At 42.6% G+C, this 23548-nt stretch overlaps 1 protein-coding gene across 5 annotated transcripts in view; it reads left to right on the forward strand.

The window, feature by feature from the left end:
- The window catches only part of RBMS3 (RNA binding motif single stranded interacting protein 3), a 670995-nt gene that overhangs the window by 212598 nt on the left and 434849 nt on the right, over positions 1-23548 (forward strand). For all 5 annotated transcript variants that reach the window (XM_088462760.1, XM_088462762.1, XM_088462759.1 and 2 more), the window contains one exon: positions 11387-11445. In XM_088462760.1, the coding sequence (XP_088318886.1) occupies positions 11387-11445 (59 nt within the window). The remainder of the gene's footprint in view (positions 1-11386; positions 11446-23548) is intronic.

Consider the following 23548-nt stretch of genomic DNA (forward strand, 5'->3'; position numbering starts at 1 on the left):
GCGCACTGCACGTGCGCAAGCCCCGGAGCGAGAGAGAAACTCTCTCGCTCCGGAGCTCACTACAAAAGGGCCGGCTGTTGATATTGATCGACAGCTTGGCCCGTTTTGTAGGTGGGGCGGGGGGGGGTGGCTACACAAACGGAGGCGTTCAGCAGTGATGTCAGTGGGGAGCTTCCTCGATCAGAGCAGGAAGCTCCCTGGGGCTTGCGGCTGCCGACACCCAACCTTAGGGTCTCATTGCAAGCCCCGATGGTCGCGATGGTCTTGACTACAGCGACCATCACCCTGGTCAGTCGCTAAGCTGTGGGTGGTAACCCACAGCTTAGCTTGTGACCAGGAGGCCGCACTAAAAAAAAGAAGCAGCCGCCCTCATTCAGAGAGAGCGATCGCTTCTTGCGACCGCCTCTGAATGAGGGCCTGTATGCTAAAAGGTCAAAATGACGTACTTTTAGCTTTAAAAAAAAAAAAAAAAAAATTAGTTCATAAATACAGATCCAAAACCAAAACAATTGAGGGTGGTTTTGCAAACCATTGGGTTTTGAATAAGGCTCTCTATTTCATGAAACCCTGGGGGTACAAATAACACATGTTGAGAAACCCTGCAGACCATCTAAAGAGGATAAGTCGAGAAGTTGCCCATAGCAATCAATCAATCAATCAATCAAGCAAACAGACTCTATAATTTATCTAGTACCTTCTATACAGGACCGTCAACAGAAATCTTTGGGCCTGGTACACTTATATCTCTGGGGCCCTCAACCCCCCCCCCTCCCAAGGCCCCCTCCTTGACCACTTCTCAAACACACATGCTGGGTCCATACACACACAATTATTACAGATAGAGAAATGCGCACACACACATATACATATATGTCCTGCTACATCTTTGCGTGGCATACTGTATGCTATGAAAGACTACATGCCATGCAGTACACAATTTAACCACTGGGTGGCAAATGCTCCACGGATGAAAATTACAGTACTGAATACAATCCACACGCCAGCCATATCTAGAGTCACACCTGTTGTGTATTTGATGTTACGTGTTCGATCAGTAGCGGTTTAGCATAAAATGCAGCTGGATGGCTTACAGTAGCATAGAAATGACAGCAGGTGGCAAGTTAGGAGCAGTTGAACTTGAATTGCTCTGTCTTTATTTAATCCTTTATTCATGACAAAACGCAGTCCAGTAGTACTGTATCATATAATGAATGACAGATTCCGTCAGCCAATCAGCAGACAGTGCTACAAAAGCTTTGTTAGCTATTTGATGCATGCGCTGTGCAGTTTAGGAAAAGCGACATCTGGTGGACAGAAAGTTGTATTACACAGCGCTTCAGTACATTACGTTGCGCCTTACTGCAGCATGCTGCGATATACATTGGAAAGCAGCGGCACGACAAGGTGCAACTAGCATGGCGCACTACATGGTGTATGGAGCAAAGATGTAGCAGGACACATCTGTATATAATATATATATGTTAAAAATTACAATAAGTCACAACCCTTCATGCTGACGCTGTGGACAGTCATGATGCTTGGCTTTGTCCCTACACTCTTCATCTGGACTCGAAGTGTGGGGGGTGCTGCGAGGGGGGGGTCGAATGTACCGCGATGGTGGCGGGCCAGGGTTGATGTGAGAGGGGTGGTCGGGGGTGCTGAGAGACGGAAGTTGAACTACAGGGGATGATGGGAGAGGAAAAGAACAAGAAAGAAGTGCTGCAGTACGGATGAGGTGCTGGAGCTGGGTGCAGGAGGATGCGGGCCCAGGAGGAGGAGCACTGGCCCCTCTGTGTCACAGTGTGACCTAGTGATTGACTTGAGAAGGTGGGGAAGGGTGTCAGTGGGCGGGACTTTGGCTGGACAGCTTTTGTAGCATCACAGCGGCTGTTTCAAAAGTGTTAATAGGTGCTGCTGCCCCGTTTTTCCTGTCCCTGATCTTCAGGCCTCTGATCCTCGGGGCCTTGTTTGGGTGTCCCCTTTGTACCCCCCTGTCGCCCAGCCAGCTTCTATAAAATGATAGCTAGAAGCTGATTGGTTTTATTGCTATGGGTTACTTCTCTTCTTATCTTTAGAAGATTTGCTACATCTCCACCTAAGTAGAGATTGTGCTATATCAAGCCTAAAGCTACACAATCCCTTGCATGATCCTCAGACACTGCTCTGTGCAGCCTTTTTTCATGGGCATTCATTGGTTCTGTAATACAGAATCAGCAAATCAATTATATTTGCTAGGAACAGTCATGTGATGCAATCTTAATTGGTCCACCCTCCAACAGAACCTTGGTTTGCAGCTGCATGAACAGTCCTGAGGGAACAGAGATCAGTAAAATGTAACATATAGACACCTCCACATCTCTAACGTTACTATTGCTAACTAATTACTTGCCATCACTGAAACCTATTGTGAGGGGTGGGTGCGGTGCAGTGCCTGCTGCCATGCAGGTGTACGTCTGTTCCTTACCTTGCATCGCACCCTCTCACCTTCAGGCCGTGTGTTGAGCAGACGGTCCTGGAACCTCCAAATAGAACATGGACACGATGACCTAGGGGGAAGGAGACGAGGTGAGTACCGTCCTTCCTCACGTCGACCGACGCGCCCTACCGAACCGGGGGATAAATTCAGGTTTTAAGTGAAGATCATCATTGGCACTTTTGGCCTCAGATCCTGAATTTTCACCTATCGGTACTCACGCTCCAGGTGAAGATCCGTCCTTGCACCGGGTTGCAAGGTTCACCGTCCGCCCAGAAGGAAGGAAAGATAGATAGTGACAAACAAACAGGGAGAGACAGTACACACAGATATTTCTCACCGTGTCCACTCTTGCTCTTCGTCCGCTCACTCGCCTACAGGTCCCTGTAAGGAGATACACAACACAGCCATGCAGGGCCTAAATCTATGTCAAGCAACTACACATACTAAAACGGCATCACCCTCAACCTACAGTATGTGTAGTGCGACAGATATAACAATAACTAAACTTTTGCCCTGCACGGAACACCAATCACAGACTATAAGTACACAAGAGCAAAACACGGTGCTGTCCCTTTAAATGTCTGCTACCTACCTATCCAGAGCTGGCCAGATCCTCTTCTCAGTGACTGGGGAAACCACTACCTCATGGGTGGGAGCCGTACAGCTCTCCACCACTGCTCACACCTCTAATCATCCGCCTCTCTATATTAGCGCTGCAGCTAATGGGCTCAGGGCCCTGGGACTAACGCCCAGGGTCTTACCTGCAGCTCAGGCCTAGGTGCCTGCCAAACGGTGGGCTCTGGTAGTGGCCTGGGCCTAATGCCCAGACCACTTTTTATGGGGCTCAGGCCTATTTGCCTGCCTATCTGTGGGGCTCATATATAGGGCCTAGTGCCCTCCTGTATGGGTACAGGCCTATGCCTGGTTTATGGCCACAGGCCTGGTGCCGCCTACTTTATTGAATAGTGACCTGGGCCTAGTACCCAGGCCACTTACACCTACTTAAGGGGGAATCCTTTTATGGGGCCTAATGCCCGCTACTGTGCCCCGGGCCTTGTGCCCGACTAATTGCCCACGGGCCTAGTGCCCGACAATGCTCCACGGGCCTAGCGCCCGACAACCCTGGCAGTCTGGGGAGGGGGTATATGGTGGGCCTCACGGAGGGCCTACCTGCGATGTTGGAAGAGGCTGCGGGGGGGAACTTCGTGACGCTCTTTCACTTCCCTCCCCCGCAGTCCTCTCCGGTTCTCAGCCGCATTCTTCGGCTGCTGGCCCGTCCTGGCCAGCGGCGCCGCCTCTTCCTTTCTTCTTCCAGCCGGCGCCGCCTGTCTTCTTTCTTGACAGCGGCGTCTTCTGGCCTCTTCGGCGGCCGCCGCCCCTGTTGACACGCCGATCTTCCGCTCTTCGGGAGGTCTTCTCTCCTCCCTCTCCGCCGCCGAACTAACTCTTCCCGCTCGGTGCCGTCTAATACAAGATGACGCGAGTGGGCGGGGCTATGACGTGGCGAGCTGCGATTGGCTCGTCGCGTCCGCCTCTGATTGGCTGCTGGCCCGTGAGCCAAGTTTGGCTCGCAGCCAGAGCCAAACACCCGCCGCATGGAGCGCAGCGCCCAACGCCTGACCGGCGCTGGGAGCAGATACTCTGTCCCAGCGCCAGCTACCCGCTGCTTCTTGGCTGCCGGGCGCCAAGCTCCGCTGAGCTTGCGCCCGGAGCCAAGCTTCTCCCGGCGCCAAAGTACCGCCGACACTGGTGAAAGGGACCAGGCGGTCCCTTCACCAGGTGTCCGCGGCGTCTGCACCGACGCTAGGGACATCACTGTCCCGGCGCCGGCAACGGATGTGTCCCGCAGAGGACACATCCCCTCTGCCTGTCCCTGCACCTCTGCTGATGCTGGGATCAAACACTTGATCCCAGCACAGCCTTCCACATTATGACATTTAATACTTTCAATGTTGGCTAATGAAAATCCCTTTTATTTGGTTTATATGGGTGGTGATATGTGGTACTTTAACATTTGTCTGGGCAGTAAAATAAACTAGAGCTATCTCATGATATTGACATAGTAGTTTTGCACTCCATCTATGAAAGTTATAGTCAATGAAGAGCAAAAACAATTCCATGAAAAGATACAAGCTCTTTATTAGAGCTATACAGAGATTTCCTGATAGAGGCCTATAGAAAAGCTATGGCTATGGATAAATTAAGTTCTCAAGCACCGTAAGAGAAACAGTTCTTAAGGTGGGTACACACTGAAATGATATCAAACGATACAGTATGTCGTTTACTGGCAATTCAGAATGACAAATATCGTTAACTGTGTATGCCCAATTTGCACGCTCCTGTGGTCGCATGTAATATCTTCTGGTTGGCCATGCTGCATGGTCAATCAGAAGATATTTTGTACGATGATATGCTGCCAAATGCAACATGGCATCCTACATTGCGCCATCTCCCCCTGCATCGTGCAAGTGTTTAGGCACTTGCCGATGCAGGGTCCAGTCGTCTATCGGATCGGCCGGCTACACATTATTCTGATGTGTAGCCAGCTTTACTATAGCTACAGGTTACACACAGTCCTTCTATTTGCTATATGAGGGGGAATATTTTATTAAGTGGTTGTTTTATAAAGTGGAAAGCTCTTTTTATATATTATCATCAGTGCCCAGTATCAGAGGGTCCCTAAATTATACATACTGTACATTGTTATAATAGGGCAGAATTTAATGAATCTGCTGTCATGTGGAATTTTGTTTCACACTTTTTTGTTATCATATATGATAATAATCTGTTTGCTCAAAGTGGGTAGATGGTCCGCAGGTATCAATTCAAACACATCAAAGCTTTATTCTTGCTTAATTTATCAAGCGTGTAGCAGTTGGCTGCTACAGGAAAAGATAATATTTTAATGACTCTATTGTGTCCAACATGGTGCTTATTGTGCTCAAGATGGCAACGCCTGTGGTTGCATATAACTCACACCAGCTTTTCTGTAGGCTTATGATACAGTACTGTATGTCAGAACATGTAAGCATATTAGAGAACATATGAATATTCATGTCTACAGAGGCACACATTTATAGAAAACGATTGTGGTATAAGACAAAACATATGCCTTTTTTAACATGTTATTTATTATAGTAACTTTTATTTATAAAGTGAATTTTTACATCTAAATAGTCATGAAACACATCCTGTATACAAAGACCACAATGTATGAAGAGATAAACAATGAGGATACTGTAATACATTTAGGAGCCAGACTATTTTCAGAGCCAATAGAAACCATTATCCACTCTCACACCAAGAGGGACAATTTCTAAAGAAAGAGGGTCGGGGAGATTTGCCCAACAAATATGGATCAGAATTGTTTCCAGGGTTACTTACCATGGGGCCGTTGCCATGAAAAGTTCTCTGATAAGAGCCCACCCAGGCGATGAGTAAAAAAATAAAGTGATAGTTAATGCCATTCGACCACATATGTGCAGAGTGAAGTAGTTGCAATGAGCATTGCAATCAGCTCCAGCCCACAGGGCAGGATTGCAAGATCTCGCTCCAGCCGAGCAGCTCGATGGAGACAAGTGGGGTAACGTCATCTTTTTACGCTGACAACCTCTGAAACTTTTGGTTTTCAGAGTTTGTTAAATTGCATTATTGCAGCAATGTATGGGGACAGTAGTATGCTGCGATTTGTATGTCCAATGCAGAAGATATCTGCCATACCTCTTGCGATAGACATTGGTAAATAGTCACTTTACTGAAATAGTGCAGAAACTATTGTCCCTGCATTATTTAAGAGGATAAATGGCTTAATATATAGGCCCCATAGTCCCTATAAAAAAAAGGACCATCTGTAGTTATGCTGATACTTAAACACAAAATGTGAATTCATTTCCAAGATTTTAAATAGCCTACAATTTTCAGGTTGTCACATTGGAGTACCAGCTGAAACGTAGAGATAACATCAAAAGTAAATAGAACATTTGGCAATGTAAGCATACTCTACTACAAAAAAGAACCCCAGATTGCTTGAAAGTGTGCCAAGATTTATAGCAGAAATGTGTCAACATACAGCTACACACATAAATAAATGTACATCTAAAGTACTATTAATGAAGGAATATAAATCTGTAATTTAATATGAAGTTTTATTTTCATCAATGTCACCCAAAAACACTTAAATACAACTACCTTTTATGAGTTGACTGACTGAGACTGAACACTAAAAGCTAATTACTATACATACTGTTTGGATGTCTGCCCACAGAAATGTCTCAGTATATTCTATTAATATAACTTTCTCTTAGCAGGTTATAATATGTATAATATACAATATTTCCACATCAAAACATGACATACCATATCAAGATTAATACGCATGAACCAACAACTAAGATCGAGGCTGCAGAATGAAAATACATTAATCCAAAGTAAAATCTTGTTTAGAGGGAAACAATTTATAAAAACTGTTCAACATAAAACTTTTGTGCAAATACTGCAAATACTTGTATCAAAACTGGCAAAAATCCTTTACACTAACTTAAATTACACTTTCTGGTATTATAAATGGCCACCAACTACTGTAGCAACATGTGCAAGGTCTGACTGGTAATAGACAAGAGCCTTAATCATCCTAACTTGAATGATGCAAATGCTAATTACCTTTCATAGATATCATGTCACAAATTAGGCATTATGCCTACAATGTAGGGCATACCTCCCAACATTAGGAGATTCCAATAGATATTCAAGAGAGTATTACAGTGATTTCTATACAATCCAGGAAGCTTCCTAGTGACCAATATACAATACAGGGACCATTCCAGTGGCTGATATATAACACAGGAAGCATGCTAGTGACCATCATACTATACAGAGAGCATCCCAGTGAAATAGAACAAGTAGTGGGATAAATGTAACAAGCCATGAAACTGGCAATGGCTATTGCCAGTAGTAACCATTGCTGGATCTCTAAATGCATAACATGCCGTCCTCCTATGCTATCTCCATCTAGGGATGCTGAAAGTAGAGGCATTCCACAGAAAAAAGCTACTTATTAAATAAAGCATATTATTATTATTCACTGATTTAATTAAATAATAATTTGTTTTCTTTAGTATTTATTTTTATTTTACTTTTCTCTACTGAAACTGCAAAAGGAAGCCCAATTCCAGGCTTCCTTTACAATGCATGTGTGAACCAGTGTCTCCAATTCATTAATTACCATAACACACATAAATAACTCTGTTTACCTCAGGCCAGGTTGATGCAGAGGCAGACAGAGGCAGTGATTTGTGCTGGCTGTGGAGATGAGATTCCAAAATGGCAATGTAGAACTGGAGGTGCAAAACTGATATCTCTGAGGGAAGCCTGGCATTCAAGCCCGAACCACTGTCTCAGTACAGGAGGTGGTGTGGCACAACCCTCCTCCAATCCAAATGACTTTCTTCCACAGCTCAGGATATCACTCCAAAAGTAATCAGGATGCACTGTAGCAGGGGCAGGGAGCAGTTCCCTGCTAAAACAACCTAGCATGAACCTACACACAACACAACCTGTATTCAAATCTATTAAACTCTGTTGTACACTCAGAGCATTAATATACCCACTCACCTCTACCCACATTTACCCTCAGCAAACCCATTCACACATCCTGCACCCATTACCACATGTAGCAACCATTAACTTCCCCCACCCATCACCCATTCTACTCAAGAATTCATGAATTAACCCCCTATTAAACCATTCCCTCAAGAACCCATCAATCTTCCCCACTCTAGAATCCATTAACTTGTTTTTATCCCTTTCATTATTATTTTTTCCTCCCTACACATCACCATAAATAATTGATCTTTACGGGAGCTGATAAGTTGCATAATGATCAATGGTTATTGACCATTATCCATCTTATCAGCTCCCATTAAGATCAATTCTCCTCATCAATAATTCAGAAGCAGCTCCTCGGTTCGTGTAGCCCTGGACGGGAGGAGCATCTTATGTGATTTACAGGCTGGAACTCTGAGGGTTGTAGGAAAGGACTTAAAGAGAAGAAAGGGGCAGCCACCACACTGCTTGCATGTTCCATGTCACTGACAGCAGAGAGTGTAGTGCAGTGCAGTGTCGGTGGGCGGTTTGGAGGCTTATCAGAAGAAACTTTCTGGCTGTCAGAGAGCACTGACGCTTTAGCACTGCAGAATTGCACCTGCTCGGGGGCAGGGACAGATGTCACCCTGCCAACTGCCCCAGCCTGCCCCTGGCACAATTTGGAATCTCCTACTGTTGGGAACAGAGGAGTAGTATGGAAACATGGTTCCAGAGAAAGTGCATTCCCCCAAGTCCCATTGGGGGAATAGAATGCTTCAGTGATGCACTTTCTGACATTAAGGGGTAGCTCCTTTGGCACTGTTTTATTTATGTATAGCATCTAGGATCTGACTTTTATCTCATTTGAATCATTGTTATTAGTCAATAGAGGATATTGTATTATATATTCTGTTCATTTAACTTAAATTGACAGAGTACATGTGCTAGGGTGAAATTCCACAGGGTGCACAGCTTAGAACTGCAATTACTGCCCCAAGCAGCTTTCACTGGAGTGCGAATACCTATGGGAAGCCCCTATTCTTAACTATGCTCCTACTTTGCAAATTCATATTACACCTATATTAATTTGAGTACTACTAACCATGTTCTGTCTACCACCACCATTATTATTATTTTAGGTCTCCTAATATTTTCCTTTCAAATAGGCCTACAAATAACACTGTATGGTCATGCCTAGGAACACCTCCATTACTTTAAATTGCAAAGCAGTGACTCTTTTTAAACTCATACCTTATAATTGAAGTTTAGGATCTTACCTCAGATGTGTAACTATTAAGTCCATTGAATGAATGAATGAATGAATGAATGAATTAGGAGAAGGAGGTAGGGGATCAAAGAGGGGAGGGGAGAGGAAAGTGCTGATCAGAGAGGGGAGGTGACCGAGGCCAATAAGAACGATGCAGGGAAGGGCTAGGCTAATCAGAGAGGGCCGGTGACAGAAGCCAATAAAAAAGGAGAGGGGCAGGGCAAAGAGTCAATCAGAGAGGGGTGGTGACAGAAGCCAATAAGAAAGGAGAGGACAGGGGCAAAGAACCTAGTGCCGGTTTGAAGCATGTTCGACCAGTGTGGTCGAACCGAGGCGCCACCCCATAGAGGGCACACCCCTCCAAGCCATTCCTGATTTCAGCGGGACAGTCATTTTTTGGGCACTGCCCCGCTGTTCCACCCGCAGGACGAAGTGTCCCGCGGGCGGTCGGGAGGCTGAGCACCTCCACCGTGCGGCGGTGCCGACCACGGAGAAGAATGGATGCAGCGTGCATGCATGCGGCATCCATTCAGTGCAGGGAGAAAGCTAGGGGTAGCCCAGCTACTGACGTAGTGCTGGGCTCGCCCCCAGCCTGATGTTAAATGAAAGGCATGCCATATGGACACGCCCCCAAATAGCGTCATTTAGCATCCATGTCCCTGGATGCACAGGGTGCAGCTCCTGCTGGAGCCGGCCCTGAAAGAACCGATGACAGGGTAGAGAGTGGAGGGAATTAAAGATGTGAGAAGTGAATGTAATCAATCTGACAGGAAAGGGGAGGTGACAGAATATGATCACAGAGGAGGGAGGGCCGGAGGGTAGGCAATCTTGTCAGCTTGAGGGAGCAAGAAATGTAGAATGGATCTCAGATCTGTAACTTAATTAAGATATAAAGCAAACAAACCGAGATAAAACTAACAGGTGGCCTTCACACTGTGCAGTGCCCTATGAATTCCGGAACCCTGGATGGCGCCCTCTGTCCATTTTGGCGCCCGGAGCTCATGCTCCACTGGAACCACCCTTGCTACACCCCTGGTTGGGAGGTATGCTCTACATTGTAGGTATTGTGTTCTACTAAACACCCTTACTATAAAAGTGTGCTTCAAGCGATTTCACAATCAACCTTCATACATACTGTACTCCTAACAGAAATGTACATAAAACAGTTGCCAAGTGAGTAATACACGACATGTGTAGGGTCTGGTAGTCTTAGATTTCAATCCAAATGTTATTTTTAGGGATAGAAAGGGAACTTTACCAAAACTTTTGCAAAGTGAGCATTGGAAACTTGTTCATTGCCATTAGTGGTGAACTACAAGACCCAACAAGCGGTGCCAACCAGGGGGCAGAATGCTTGTTATAACTTGTATATGTTCAACAGCTCAAGAGCCAGAGGTTGCTAAGCTTTGCGTTAAAGGTTTACATACGTACTGCTCTGCATAAAGATAACATTAAATATACCAACATATAATACAAATAATATACAGTATGTGAAACATATCACCCAGGACCAAAGAGAATAATTTGTTTCAGGGAATTGTGTAAAGCAAATTTACAAATAATGGTTTCAAATTAGGAGTTTAATTAGGAGTTTGACAATCCATAATTCATGGCTGTAATTTCCCAGTATTTTCCACATATTACTGGACATGAATCCTGGCCCTAAACTAATCACACATTGAGCAATCCAGCCTTTTGGCCATAGATCTAAGCAATGAAATCAACTGCATTCTGCAACATGCCTGATAATGTTCTAATGAATTTTGATCGGACAGTAATCAGACATTTCACAGATATTGGTATCTCATTTGCCAGATATTGGGCCAAATGTAAGATATTTCCAGCGAAATTGCACTGTACATGGCCAGCTACAGACAAAGGCATTCATCTAAGCACTGTAACAGAAAAACTGGAGCATGTAGATATTTTTGGGATATTGACATAAAGAATTGGTTGAGACAAGTGCAATTAGTTAAACATTTACTAGCAAAGACAATTAAGAACATGCGATGGGCATTTAATATAATGAAACAATTAATATTTCGGTTTGTCATTTCTTGTAGGTATGGGAAAATTGTATCAACTAAGGCAATCCTTGACAAAAACACAAATCAATGCAAAGGTATGTAAAATGATTTCTTTGAATTTGCTTGGATCCTACTGCTTGAATCAACTACAATCTGTTCCGGATTAAGTTTGTGCTGATTATAAAAATGCTAAACTGTATGGCATGTTATATATGCAGGGTTAGCATGGTATTTCTTGGCATGCAACCAATGTGGTTTACTTAGAAAGTTCTATGATTTCAAGTATATAAACTTTATAAAGCATCTTATTTTTTCTGTTGGTAGTGTTAAGCTGCGTATCCACTTGCAGATAATGGAACGACAGTACGATTACAACATTGTAATCATACAGTCGTTCCTCATCCCCTGTAGTGACTACACTGAACAATATGTTATTCAGTGCAGGCACCCTCCCTCATCCCTGAACATGACCAATCTGTCATTATCAGCAGATTGATCGTCATGTTCAGGCGATGATTGATGTTGGAAACGACCAGCGGGAACGCGCTTCGCTGGTTGTTTCCGAAATTAAACTGCCCGATTTAGGCACGATTAATGAACGATTGAACGATAAAGATGTCGTTATCGTTCAATCGCTCATTTATATCTGCAAGTGGATACGCAGCTTTAGTGCTTAAAGATAATTATGTGCAACTGCCACATTCTGTTGATACAAGTGTTAACTCTTAATTGCTTAGGGTCATGTACAGTTATTGTGTTTAAAATAAAAGTTTGTATTGTATTTAAATGGCTTTAAAAAATTTTTTTAGTCAGTTCAATAAAATTTGTTAGGCTAATGTGGCACAAAGCAGGCACCACCGTGGTACTGTTACATAAGCAGTGATATGCTTTTTGAATGCTGTCGGTATCACTATCTTTCAAGGAAGCTGAAAATCCCCAGCAGCATCACAATATTGGCCTGATTCTGAGTTGCATGCCAATATTCGTGCAAATGGTAGATATATTTCAACTGCGCATGCATCTAAGTAGCTAAAAAGTTGCACAGTGTGTAGGCACAGAGGCGCAGTTGCGATTAAGACTCTAAACTGGTTGTGACCTCAGATATTGTGAGCTTCCTATAATAAGCTCACTTCTTATTCCAACATGCTCCCTTCTTCCCACTGTTGTTTATCTTGTATAGCCGAGAGACATGGACACTGTGGGGTGTTCCTACTCAAAGAGCCCCCCGCACCCCCGGAAGTGTAGGCAGATCTCCCACCTCCTGCCCACTTCTGAGTGAAGGGGGCAGGATGGGGAGAATTAATGGGGAATTTGCATGTCTGCGAGGAGGGGCGGGGCTAAATGACACCATTTGCATAATTTAGCCCCACCCCCTCATCGTGGCCCCCTGAATCACGGACTTTTACGAGAAAGGGGCGAGGCCTAATTATGTCACCTGGCAGGCTCTGCCCCCCGAACTGGGCTACTACCGGAAAGCAATATACAAAAGTCGGTAAGTATGCCCAGGAGCCCGTGTGCACTCTCTGTGAGCATCCTACAGTATGATAAGCTCACTTCATACTCCAACATGCTCCCTTCATCCAGGTGCACCCCACTGCTACTGAGCTCTCTGGCCAGTCATGATAAATATTGTGATGCAGGTGTGATTACACACTGCTTTTACAACAACTTAGTTAATTTTTTACATCTTACATTATGGGCCTAACTAACCCACAGTCCTAAAAACGTAATGGCTCTTTTAGCTATATATACATGCAACTGTAGTTGTCATCTGTAAATGGCTTAATATGTCCAGTGTCAGGAGAATAAGAGCTATTGCCTGATCTGCCTGAGCCCCTGTGAATAGGAAGCAGGCAGTAATGGTCAGGACAGTGTGTCAGCCATGATTTATCTGAATATGCTGCACCACGATCAGTGAATGATGATGCCAGCCTAAGTTTAAATTTCCATTTACAGATATACCCAGCTAAATCCTTGCCGCTGGCACGGCAAATTGCGCCATGCATAACACGAGATGCGTGTCCGTGAGCAAATACGTGCACGGCATATGCGACCACGCCTCCATAGGAATGCATGGTGCGATCGCAGTGCGGTCCATAGCATACCGTAGCGTATGCAGGCACAAGGAATCACATGGCGCGATGTGTGCATACGTTTGTGGCGCATTCAGCCACAATGTAACTGGGCGCATCTGTACTTACTGTAGAAGTTGAGGTTTTGCAAATCATATATGGTAAGATGCACAAACCGTGTAACACAATGTTTTGAGGTAACTTTAAACAGACAAATATTTGCTACTACTACTGTAACTTAGCACAGTTTCTGCAACAATCACTTTGGACTTTATAATACTGTACATCTAAGAACACTGTCTGAGACAGTCTCTGAATAGAATAAGAGATAATACGTGCTCAGCTCCCATTCTGGTTCCTTCAGATAAGTTTCAGCATTCACTTTCCAATCTCAAGAGAATCAATTCTGTCCTGGCCTTCAGCAGAACTCACCAACTTATGTCTCTCTGCAGCACTTCAGTCTTATACAGCTCTTATCCAATCTTATACAGCTCATAAAGTCTTATAAGGCTCTTATCCATTATTGTACAGCTATTATCCAGTCTTATACAGGTCTTATCCAGTCTTACACAGCTCTTATCCAGTCTTATACAGTTCTTATCCAGTCTTATACAGCTCTTATCCAGTCTTATACAGCTCTTATCCAGTCTTATACAGCTCTTATCCAGTCTTATACAGCTCCTATCCAGTCTTATACAGCTCTTATCCAATCTTATACAGCTCTTATCCAGTCTTATACAGCTCTTATCCAGTCTTATTCAGCTCATATCCAGTCTCATACAGCTCTTATCCGGTCTTATACAGCTCTTATCCAGTCTTATACAGCTCTTATCCAGTCTTATACAGCTCTTATCCAATCTTATACAGCTCTTATACAGCTCCTTTCCAATCTTATACATCTCTTATCCAGTCTTATACAACTCTTATCCAATCTTATACAGCTCTTATCCAGTCTTATACAGCTCTTATCCAGTCTTATACAGCTCTTATCCAATCTTATACAGCTCTTATCCAATCTTATACAGCTCTTATCCAATCTTATACAGCTCTTATCCAATCTTATACAGCTCTTATCCAGTCTCATACAGCTCTTATCCAATCTTATACAGCTCCTATCCAAACTTATACAACTCTTATCCAAACTTATACAGCTCTTATCCAATCTCATACAGTTCTTATCCAATCTTATACAGCTCTTATCCAATCTTATACAGCTCTTATCCAATCTTATACAGCTCTTATCCAGTCTTATACAGCTCTTATCCAGTCTTTTACAGCTCTTATCCAATCTTATACAGCTATTATCCAGTCTTATACAACTCTTATCCAATCTTATACAGCTCTTATCCAATCTCATACAGTTCTTATCCAGCCTTATACAGCTCTTATCCAATCTTATACAGCTTTTATCCAGTCTTATACAGCTCTTTTACCTATAGAGCTCCTACTCAGCTCTTTTGCCTATACAGCCTTCTATGCAGCTCTGACACCTGTCTATTATAGAGATGAGCGAGACCGGTTCTCTGAGAAATGGACCCACCCGAACTTTCAGTATCGAGGTGAGAACAGAGTCCGGTTCTGGTTTTCCCGCCTGACTCTGATCTCAAAGCGAGGCAAAACATCATCTTTCCGCAGTTGGATTCTCGCAGGTTTTTTTTTATACAGCTCCTATCCAGTCTTATACAGCTCTTATCCAATGTTATACAGCTCTTATACAGTCTCATACAGTTCTTATCCAATCTTATACAGCTCTTATTCAATCTTATACAGTTCTTATCCAGCCTTATACAGCTCATCCAATTTTATACAGCTTTTATCCAGTCTTATACAGCTCTTATCCAATCTTATACAGCTTTTATCCAGTCTTATACAGCTCTTTTACCTATACAGCCTTCTATGCAGCTCTGACACTTGTCTATTATAGAGATGAGTGGTCCCGGTTCTCTGAGAACCGGACCCACCAGAACTTTCAGTATCGAGGCGAGAACCGAGTCCGGTTCTGGTTTTCCCACCTGACTCAGATCTCAAAGCGAGGCAAAACGTCATCATCCCACAGTTGGATTCTCGCAGGTTTTTATTTATAAAAGCCCCTTCCCACAGTGATCGGCACCATTTGCTTTCTGAGTCCCGGGCTGTCAGGGCTGTGCTTCATCCAAGAAGGGCTGCCGTGTCCATCCAGGGGCTGCTGTGACCATCAAGGACAGGGGCTTCTGTGTCCATCCAGGGTCTGCTGTGTCAATCCAGGGGTTGCTGTGTCCATCAATGGCAGGAGTTTCTGTATCCATCCAGGGGCAGTGGCTGCTGTGTTCATCCAGGGTTTGCTGTGTCCATCCAGGGGCAGTGGCTGCTGCATCCATCCAGGGGCCGTTGTGTCCATCCAGGGGTTGTTGTGTCCTTCTAGTGCAGGAGCTGCTGTGTCCATCCAGGGGTTGTTGTGTCCATCTAGGGCAGGGGCTGCTGTGTCCATCCAGGGGCTGCTGTGTCAATACATTGCTGTGTCAAAACGCAGTGTGTTCGTAAAAGATATTTTGACACTGTAAGTGGAAAATGCAGTGTATTCGTAAAAAATATTGTGACACTGTAAGTGGAGAATGCAGTGTATTCGTAAAAAATATTGGCACTGTAAGTGGAAACGCAGTGTATTCTTAAAACATATTATCACACTGTAAGTGGAAAACACAGTGTATTTGTAAAAAATATTGTCACACTGTAAGTGGAAAATGCAGTGTATTCGTAAAAAATATTGGCACTGTAAGTGGAAAATGCAGTGTACAGTATTGTTGTAAAACATATTGACACTGTTAGAGGAAAACACAGTGTATTCGTAAAAAATATTGTGACACTGTAAGTGGAAAATGCAGTGTATTCGTAAAAAATATTGTCACATTGTAAGTGGAAAACGCATTGTATTCGTAAAAAAATATTGTGACACTAAGTGGAAAACGCAGATTATTCGTAAAAATATTGTGACACTGTAAGTGGAAACACAGTGTATTGACACTGTTACTGGAAACGCAGTGTATTCATAAAAAATATTGCCACACTGTAAGTGGAAAATGCAGTGTATTTGTAAAAAAATATTGTGACACTGTAAGTGGAAAATGCAGTGTATTCGTAAAAAATATTGTGACACTGTAAGTGGAGAATGCAGTGTATTCGTAACAAATATATTGTGAAACTGTAAGTGGAAAACGCAGTGTATTCGTAAAAAATGTTGTCACACTGTAAGTGGTAGCGCAGTGTATTATTCTTTTCTTATTCATAAAAAATCTTGTGTCACTGTAGGTCATTGATACCACAGTGTAATCTAAAAAATTGGTACAAATTGACGTGTGTGCTGTACCCCACTTCATTCGTGTTTGTTAATATGGAGAACGATCAGTTGAGAGGAACCACATACAAGTGGTGGAGCTGCTGCCAGTGCTACCAGTCATGCCGATACTAGTCCATCTACTAAAGCCGATGCCCAAGGGCATACAGGGCTTAAGTCAGGGCATCTAAAATCTAGCACGTGATGTTTTACAGCGTTAAAGAAAAAAAATTAAAAGCTAAGTTAGCTGCAGAGAAACAAAAAAATGGCAATATGCCATTTACTACACAAAGTGGAAAGGAAAGGATAAGTCCCTGGCCTTTATTTATGACTGGTGGTTCTGTGTCTTATGATGATGATGTAAGCCCTTCTCCCTGTAGAAGTGTCAAAAAATTAAAATCGCTAAGGCACATGAACCAACTGTGTGCTCAGAAAAGTCACAGATCCCCGAGGAGAGTCCAAGTATATCCACAGTTGCCATGTGTGAGCCTGACCTTTCTAATACTGTACTTGAAGAGGATCCTTCTTCCACCATTTGTGTGCCCTCTGCAAGTGTGGGGATGAGCAGCACAAGTCAACATGCTGACGTAGAAATCGAGGATACTTCTGTGGAATTGCACCAGGAGGATGAGGAGGATATTTCTGTAGTTGGCTCTAACAAGGATGATGAGGATGTTGATGAGGATGAGGATGTTGATGCCAAGGATGTTGTTCAGGCAACAGTTGTTGCCCATGTTAGAAAAAAGCCCATTGTTGTCATGCCAGGGAAAAAGACAAAAAATCCACTTCTCATATGTGGAATCATTTCTACCTAAATCCGGACAACAGTTGTCAAGCCATCTATAACGTTTGCCAAGCAAGAGTGAGTAGAGGTAAGAACCTTAACCATCTAGGAATCTCCTCCCTATTATGTCACTTGCAGCGCATTCATCAAATTGAAAAGTGTTTTTCAAATTCAGAAAGTTTGGCTAAAGAGAATGTAACAATCAGTCCAGTGTCACCTAGCTGCTCCCCCTTCTCTCTGTTAGATCCAAGCACCTGCAATCTCCACCACCAACACCTGCATCATCATTAACATCCTCAATCGTGATCGGAAGTAGTCCTGCATCCAATTTCATAAGAATGACTGACTCGTCTCCTATCCATGATTCCTCAGAAGGATCCTTGAGTGCTACGTCTGTTACTGCTGCTGTGAGTGGATCTTCATCCCAGAAGGGGATCAGGAAGAAGACTACTTTTAGTAGTTTAAAAAACAATTGACTGTCAAACAATTCTTTACAATGGGGAACAAGTATGACAGCAGACACACAGTTACACAGCGGATTACTGATGCGATAACAGCTATGCTGGTATTAGAGGTGCATCCAGTATCCGCCATTAATGCAGTGGGTTTTGGACAGTTAATTGAGGTCCTGTGTCCTTGCTACCATGTCCCTTCTAGATTCCACTTCTCTAGAATAGCAATTTCCAGTCTGTATAAGGACATAAAACAAACCTTATTAATGTCCTCCGAAATGCCATTGTGCCCACTGTCCACTTAACCACAGATATGTGGACAAGTGGGACAGGGTAAACTAAAGATTATATGACTGTGTATTGCCTCCAACAGTGCAAACAGCAACAGCAGCAGCATCTAACAAATGCCAGCTCATTCAGAGGCAGGCTAATCTGTGTATCACCAGTTTCACTAAGAGGCATACCACTGAGAATCTCTTAGAAAAACTCAGGGAAATCATTGCAAAATGGCTTACCCCATTTGGGCTCTCCTCGGGATTTGTGATTTCTGACAATGCCACCAATATTGTGCAAGCTTTACATGTGGGCGAATTCAAACATGTCCCATGTTTTGCTCACACAATTAATTTGGTGGTGCAACATTTTTTTAAATATTAAAAAGGGCGTGCAGGAGATGCCCTTGGTGGCCCGAAAGATTTTGGGACATTTTCGACATTCAGATTGCAGCACCAGCAAGTACTGTTGAATTTGCCCTGCCATCAGCTGAAGCAAGAGGTAGTAACTAGGTGGAATTCTACCCTCTATATGCTTCAGCGGATGGAGGGGCAGCGAAAGGCCATCCAATGCTACACAACGGCCTATGACATAGGGAAAGAAATGCACCTTAGTCAAGCACAGTGGAGAATAATCTCTGTGTTGTGCAAGGTTCTCAAACCCTTTGAACTTGCCACTCATGAAGTTAGCTCAGACACTGCCAGCTTGAGTCAGGTCATTCCCTTAATCAGACTTTTGTAAAGCAGCTGGAGAAACTGAAGGAGGAACTGAAATGGAGTGATTCCGCTAAGTATGTCAGACTTGTAGATCAAGCCCTTCATTCGCTTCGCCAGGATCCAAGGGTTGTCAGTCTCTTGAAATCAGATCACTATTATTTGGTGACCATACTTGATCCTAGGTTTAAGTCATACCTTGTATCTTTCTTTCCGATGGACATAAATTTGAAAAGATGCAAAGAGCTGTTGGTGAAAAAATTGTCAGCTCAAGTGGCACGTGACATGGCAGCATCTCCTCCTTTAGTTTCTGTGACTGCCAGGAAAAAATTTCATTTTCCTAAGAGACCCACTGCTGGTGGTGATGCAGATCAGTCAGCTAAACCTAACAACATCTGGGGTCTGAAAGAACTGCCTACAATTAGTGACATGTCTGTCATGACTTTGTGTGATACAGTCACCATTCAGAGAATGGTGGATGATTATTTTAGGGATAGCATCCAAATAGGCATGTCAGAAAGTCTGTTTCACTACTGGCAGGCAAAAGAGGAAATTTGGAGTCCCTTACACAAACTGGCTTTGTTTACTTGAGTTTCCCACCCTCCAGTGTGTACTCTGAAAGAGTTTTCAGTGTAGCCGGGAACCTTGTCAGTGATCGGCGTAGGAGGTTAAATGTGGAAAAGATGATGTTCATAAAAATTAATTACAAATTCCACGAGGAAGACCTTTACCGGCAATCAAGTAAAAAAAATACAGAGGAGCCTGTAATGGTGGATTCCAGTGGGGACAAATTAATATTGTGTGAAGAAGAGTATGTACACACTGATGGGTATGACGATGATGACATCTGATCTTACCTATGTTGTAAAACCAGTTTGTGTATGGGATCATTGCCACCAATGTCCACTGCGCATTGGCAGCTTGTTTTGTGGGGCATCCAAACAAACCAATCATTTCAGCCACAAGTGGCAGTTCCTGTTACTGAAGTGATTGGTTTATTAAACTGTGAATGTCCTGTTTCATATATACAACATAAGGGTGGGTTGAAGGGCCCAAGAACAATTCCATCTTGCACCTCTTTTCTTTGGATTATGTGCTGTTTGGGGCATTGCTGCCTGACATTTTTTATTTTATGGTTGATGAATGTCCAGAAATTGTAATGGCCACAGACAGCATCTCCTGCATTCCCCTTTCATTTTTTTTAAAGAAAATTCTGAACCACCAAATTGATGGGGTGGGAAAATATGAGGAGCATCACAGAGCATCTTCCTGCCAGGATGTGTGCAATAAAGTGCACTGCAAATACGTTTAATACAAAAATTAGTTGTGTAAATTAGTCACATACAAATATATTTACATGGTACATACAGTGCGTAAAGCAGGTTGAGGTAACCTGAAGCACGCCACTGTTGACATATAACTTCCAGTAGGCCCAGCAAACATAACAGATGCTGGGAGTTCTAATTCAGCCGGAGAAATACAGGCTGCTTTCCTCTGATGTAAACAGCAAGTCTTGGTCCCACTATCCTTAACAACCTCCCAGAGTACAAACTAGTAAACGTCTGTTTACAGTATGTTCTAGCAGCACCTCCACAAGCAAGGCCACCTCATTTTTTTATTAGATCATGATGTATAAAAATGTAAAAAACCTCCAGATCAAAGATGTCTTTTAGGAACTGAAGAACTTGATCCTAGATTGATCTTCCCTCATAATTTTTTTTAAGAATAGAACATTAAATAAATTAAAATCTAATCAATTTTTCCGTCCTTTCCCTGTCTTCAGTCCATAAACATATTCCAACTCCGTCGGGCCTCTGACCTAGTTAAGGAAAAGATTCTTGGTTTTTAAAATTACTAGGGGTCATATAGTTTATTAAACTACCATCCTGTCTACCACTGCAATGTCACTCTGTGCTATGTTCGAAGCTTAACTGCCAGATGTTAGTGCCGCCCACTGCTGTCACTTAGCTTAGTCAGCCATCTAGCTGGATGTAACCTTTTGGCCCTAAACTAGATTAATAAAATCAATATTGTGAGCTGTGAGGTGGTCAAAATTGACTGGAAATGACTGAAAATAATTGTTATTTAGGTTAATAATACTGTAGGAACAAAATCAGGCCCAAAAACAAAACACGCAAGGGGCAGTTTTGGCAAAACCATTCCAGATCCAAAACACGAGGAGATACAGATCCAAAACCAAAACACGGGGGTCGGCACACATCTCTAGTCTATTACTACTCTTTCCTCCAGCTCAGTCATGTTCTCACAGCAGCCACTGAGCAGAGACGCTTGAAAGCTGTTATTGATCCGACTCTGTAGGTAAGAAAAAAAAAAAAGATCAAACTTTAAAAGGACTTTAAAAGATTCTGTTTTATATGGTTCGAACATCTTCAGTCATTTCAAATATTTAATATTAATGGCTAGAAGTTTTCTTACCTCAAATTTCAAACTAACACAGTAATGTTTGCTATTCCAGTTAAAAAGAAATGTTGCAATTTAAGCTTAAACATGCAACAATTTATAGTTTGTTAAAGGTTTTTTTTAGAATGTGACCTGTACATTTTAATCACAAAACCAATTAACGATCATACTACAAACAAGTCATATTCAATACAATAACATTTTAAACTTTCTCAAATAATTTTAGCCTCTCAACTACTGACCAGGCAGAACATTAATAAAACCTTTGCAGAAACTGTACTTGGTAACAATTTTGTCCCTAGTTATCACAATCCGAATCTCAGATGTGGATTGGCTGTCATAAATTTGCCCAATATTGCAATGCAATATTTGAATACATCACAAGGATGTATAAAAAAATTGCATGCAAGGACAGAGTTTGCGATAAAGCTCTGTCCCTGTGAATCCACTATACACACCTTTCACTGTATTTTTAAAAAAAAAAAAATACAGTGACCAAGACCTCCCACGATTGTCCCCCCATGATCACTTCCCCCCGCAACCTCCCCCCACATACGATCCCCTGCCCCTCTTCATGCTTACACTTACCTGCCTGGTAAGTAGTGCTCCGGTGAGTTTCTCTCTCTGGGGCTCTGGTCATCCGGTCTCTGGGCTCCTACACTGTGACCCTGGTCAGCTGCTCTATGCAGCAGCTGACCAGGGTCACAGTGCAGGAGCCTGTGGAGATAAGTTGACCGGAGCCCCAGAGGACCTCACTGGAGCACTGACCTCCTGTCCCTGGATGCAGGTGAGTGGGGTTTTTAAAAAAAAAATTTTTTTATTTTATAGTGATCAGCTTGTGGTCTGTTTACACCACATAGCTGATCATAGGGGGCTGTCTCTCAGCTCTGCTCTGTCTGTCAGAGCAGAGCAGGAGTTGGGGAAATGGGGTAAAGCCCCAATAACACCATCTCCAGGTGGCATTATTATCACAGGGCTTCCCCTGGTATTTTTTCACAATTTATTTTTAGTAAATGTGTGGGAAATGCGATCTGATTACTAAAAATAAGTGAATTGAAGTCTTGAGGTAGTTTTTCACGAAAACTGCTCCTAAAGCCCTTTAATAAATGTATGTCATACTAAAATAATGAAAAAAGAAGTGAAAACACCCTTTTCACTTTTTTTTATTATTGATAAATAGGCCCCTTTGTATTGCTTCGATATGTGGTAATGGAAAATCAACATTATTACTGTATATTGATAAATAGGTAATTTTACATTTGGATGCAGTACAAAGCAGAAAGTCTGCATTCAACTAAAAAGGATCCCTCTAACCCTACTCTCCCCTTTTATCTTGACATGTTAAACTATGTAGGTATAATTACGAACAGGTACAATTGTAAATGGGAATAAATCTATCTGCACTATGCCACTATGCATTTGCAATATCGCAACTTTGCAAATTACCTTTTATGCCAAGTTGGATAACAGTCAAATGTTTTTTTACACTACAATTAAGCATATGTCTAGCCATTGAAGTTTGTATGTTTACAGTACTCAATTTAAAATCGCTGTCTTTCATTTTTTTTCTGTAGTTCATTCTAAGTGCAAGTGTTTAAAATCAACATCTAATCCATTGCAATGGCACTGGCTAGTTATGAAAAGCAGCTAAATACAACACTAATCTCTCAAGAGCCTGTTAGTAATTAGTGAATGAAAATATTGAGACAATTCTACGGCCCACAAACAGCTACTGTTTTCTACATATATATCTATATATATATATATATCTATATATATATATATATATATAAATATATATATATATATACAGTATATAGATATATATATATATATATATAGCATAAAAGAGATGGAAAACAGCACTCCGAGTTGTGATTCTGACACCAGAAGAAATAAAATAAAACTGCGCTGGTAACCTCAAAACAGAGACTAATAATAGTTAAAAAGTATAATCTCTAGTTTATTTGTAATTATCAAATTTGCTATTAATGGCAAATTGGATAAACACTATACTCAGTAGTAGCAATGTTGCTAAGGTAAGTATCACATAAAAAAATCTTATTAAAAATTAGGCATATGGAATATTAGCAGGGCCGGATAATAGGAGGGGCAAATGGGGCAGTCGTCCAGGGGCACCTACACGACCGCAAATACTAGCCGGAACCTGGCC

The sequence above is a fragment of the Taudactylus pleione genome, unplaced genomic scaffold (genome assembly GCF_031769625.1).
Source record: "Taudactylus pleione unplaced genomic scaffold, aTauple2 ptg000053l, whole genome shotgun sequence".
NCBI lineage: Eukaryota > Metazoa > Chordata > Amphibia > Anura > Myobatrachidae > Taudactylus > Taudactylus pleione.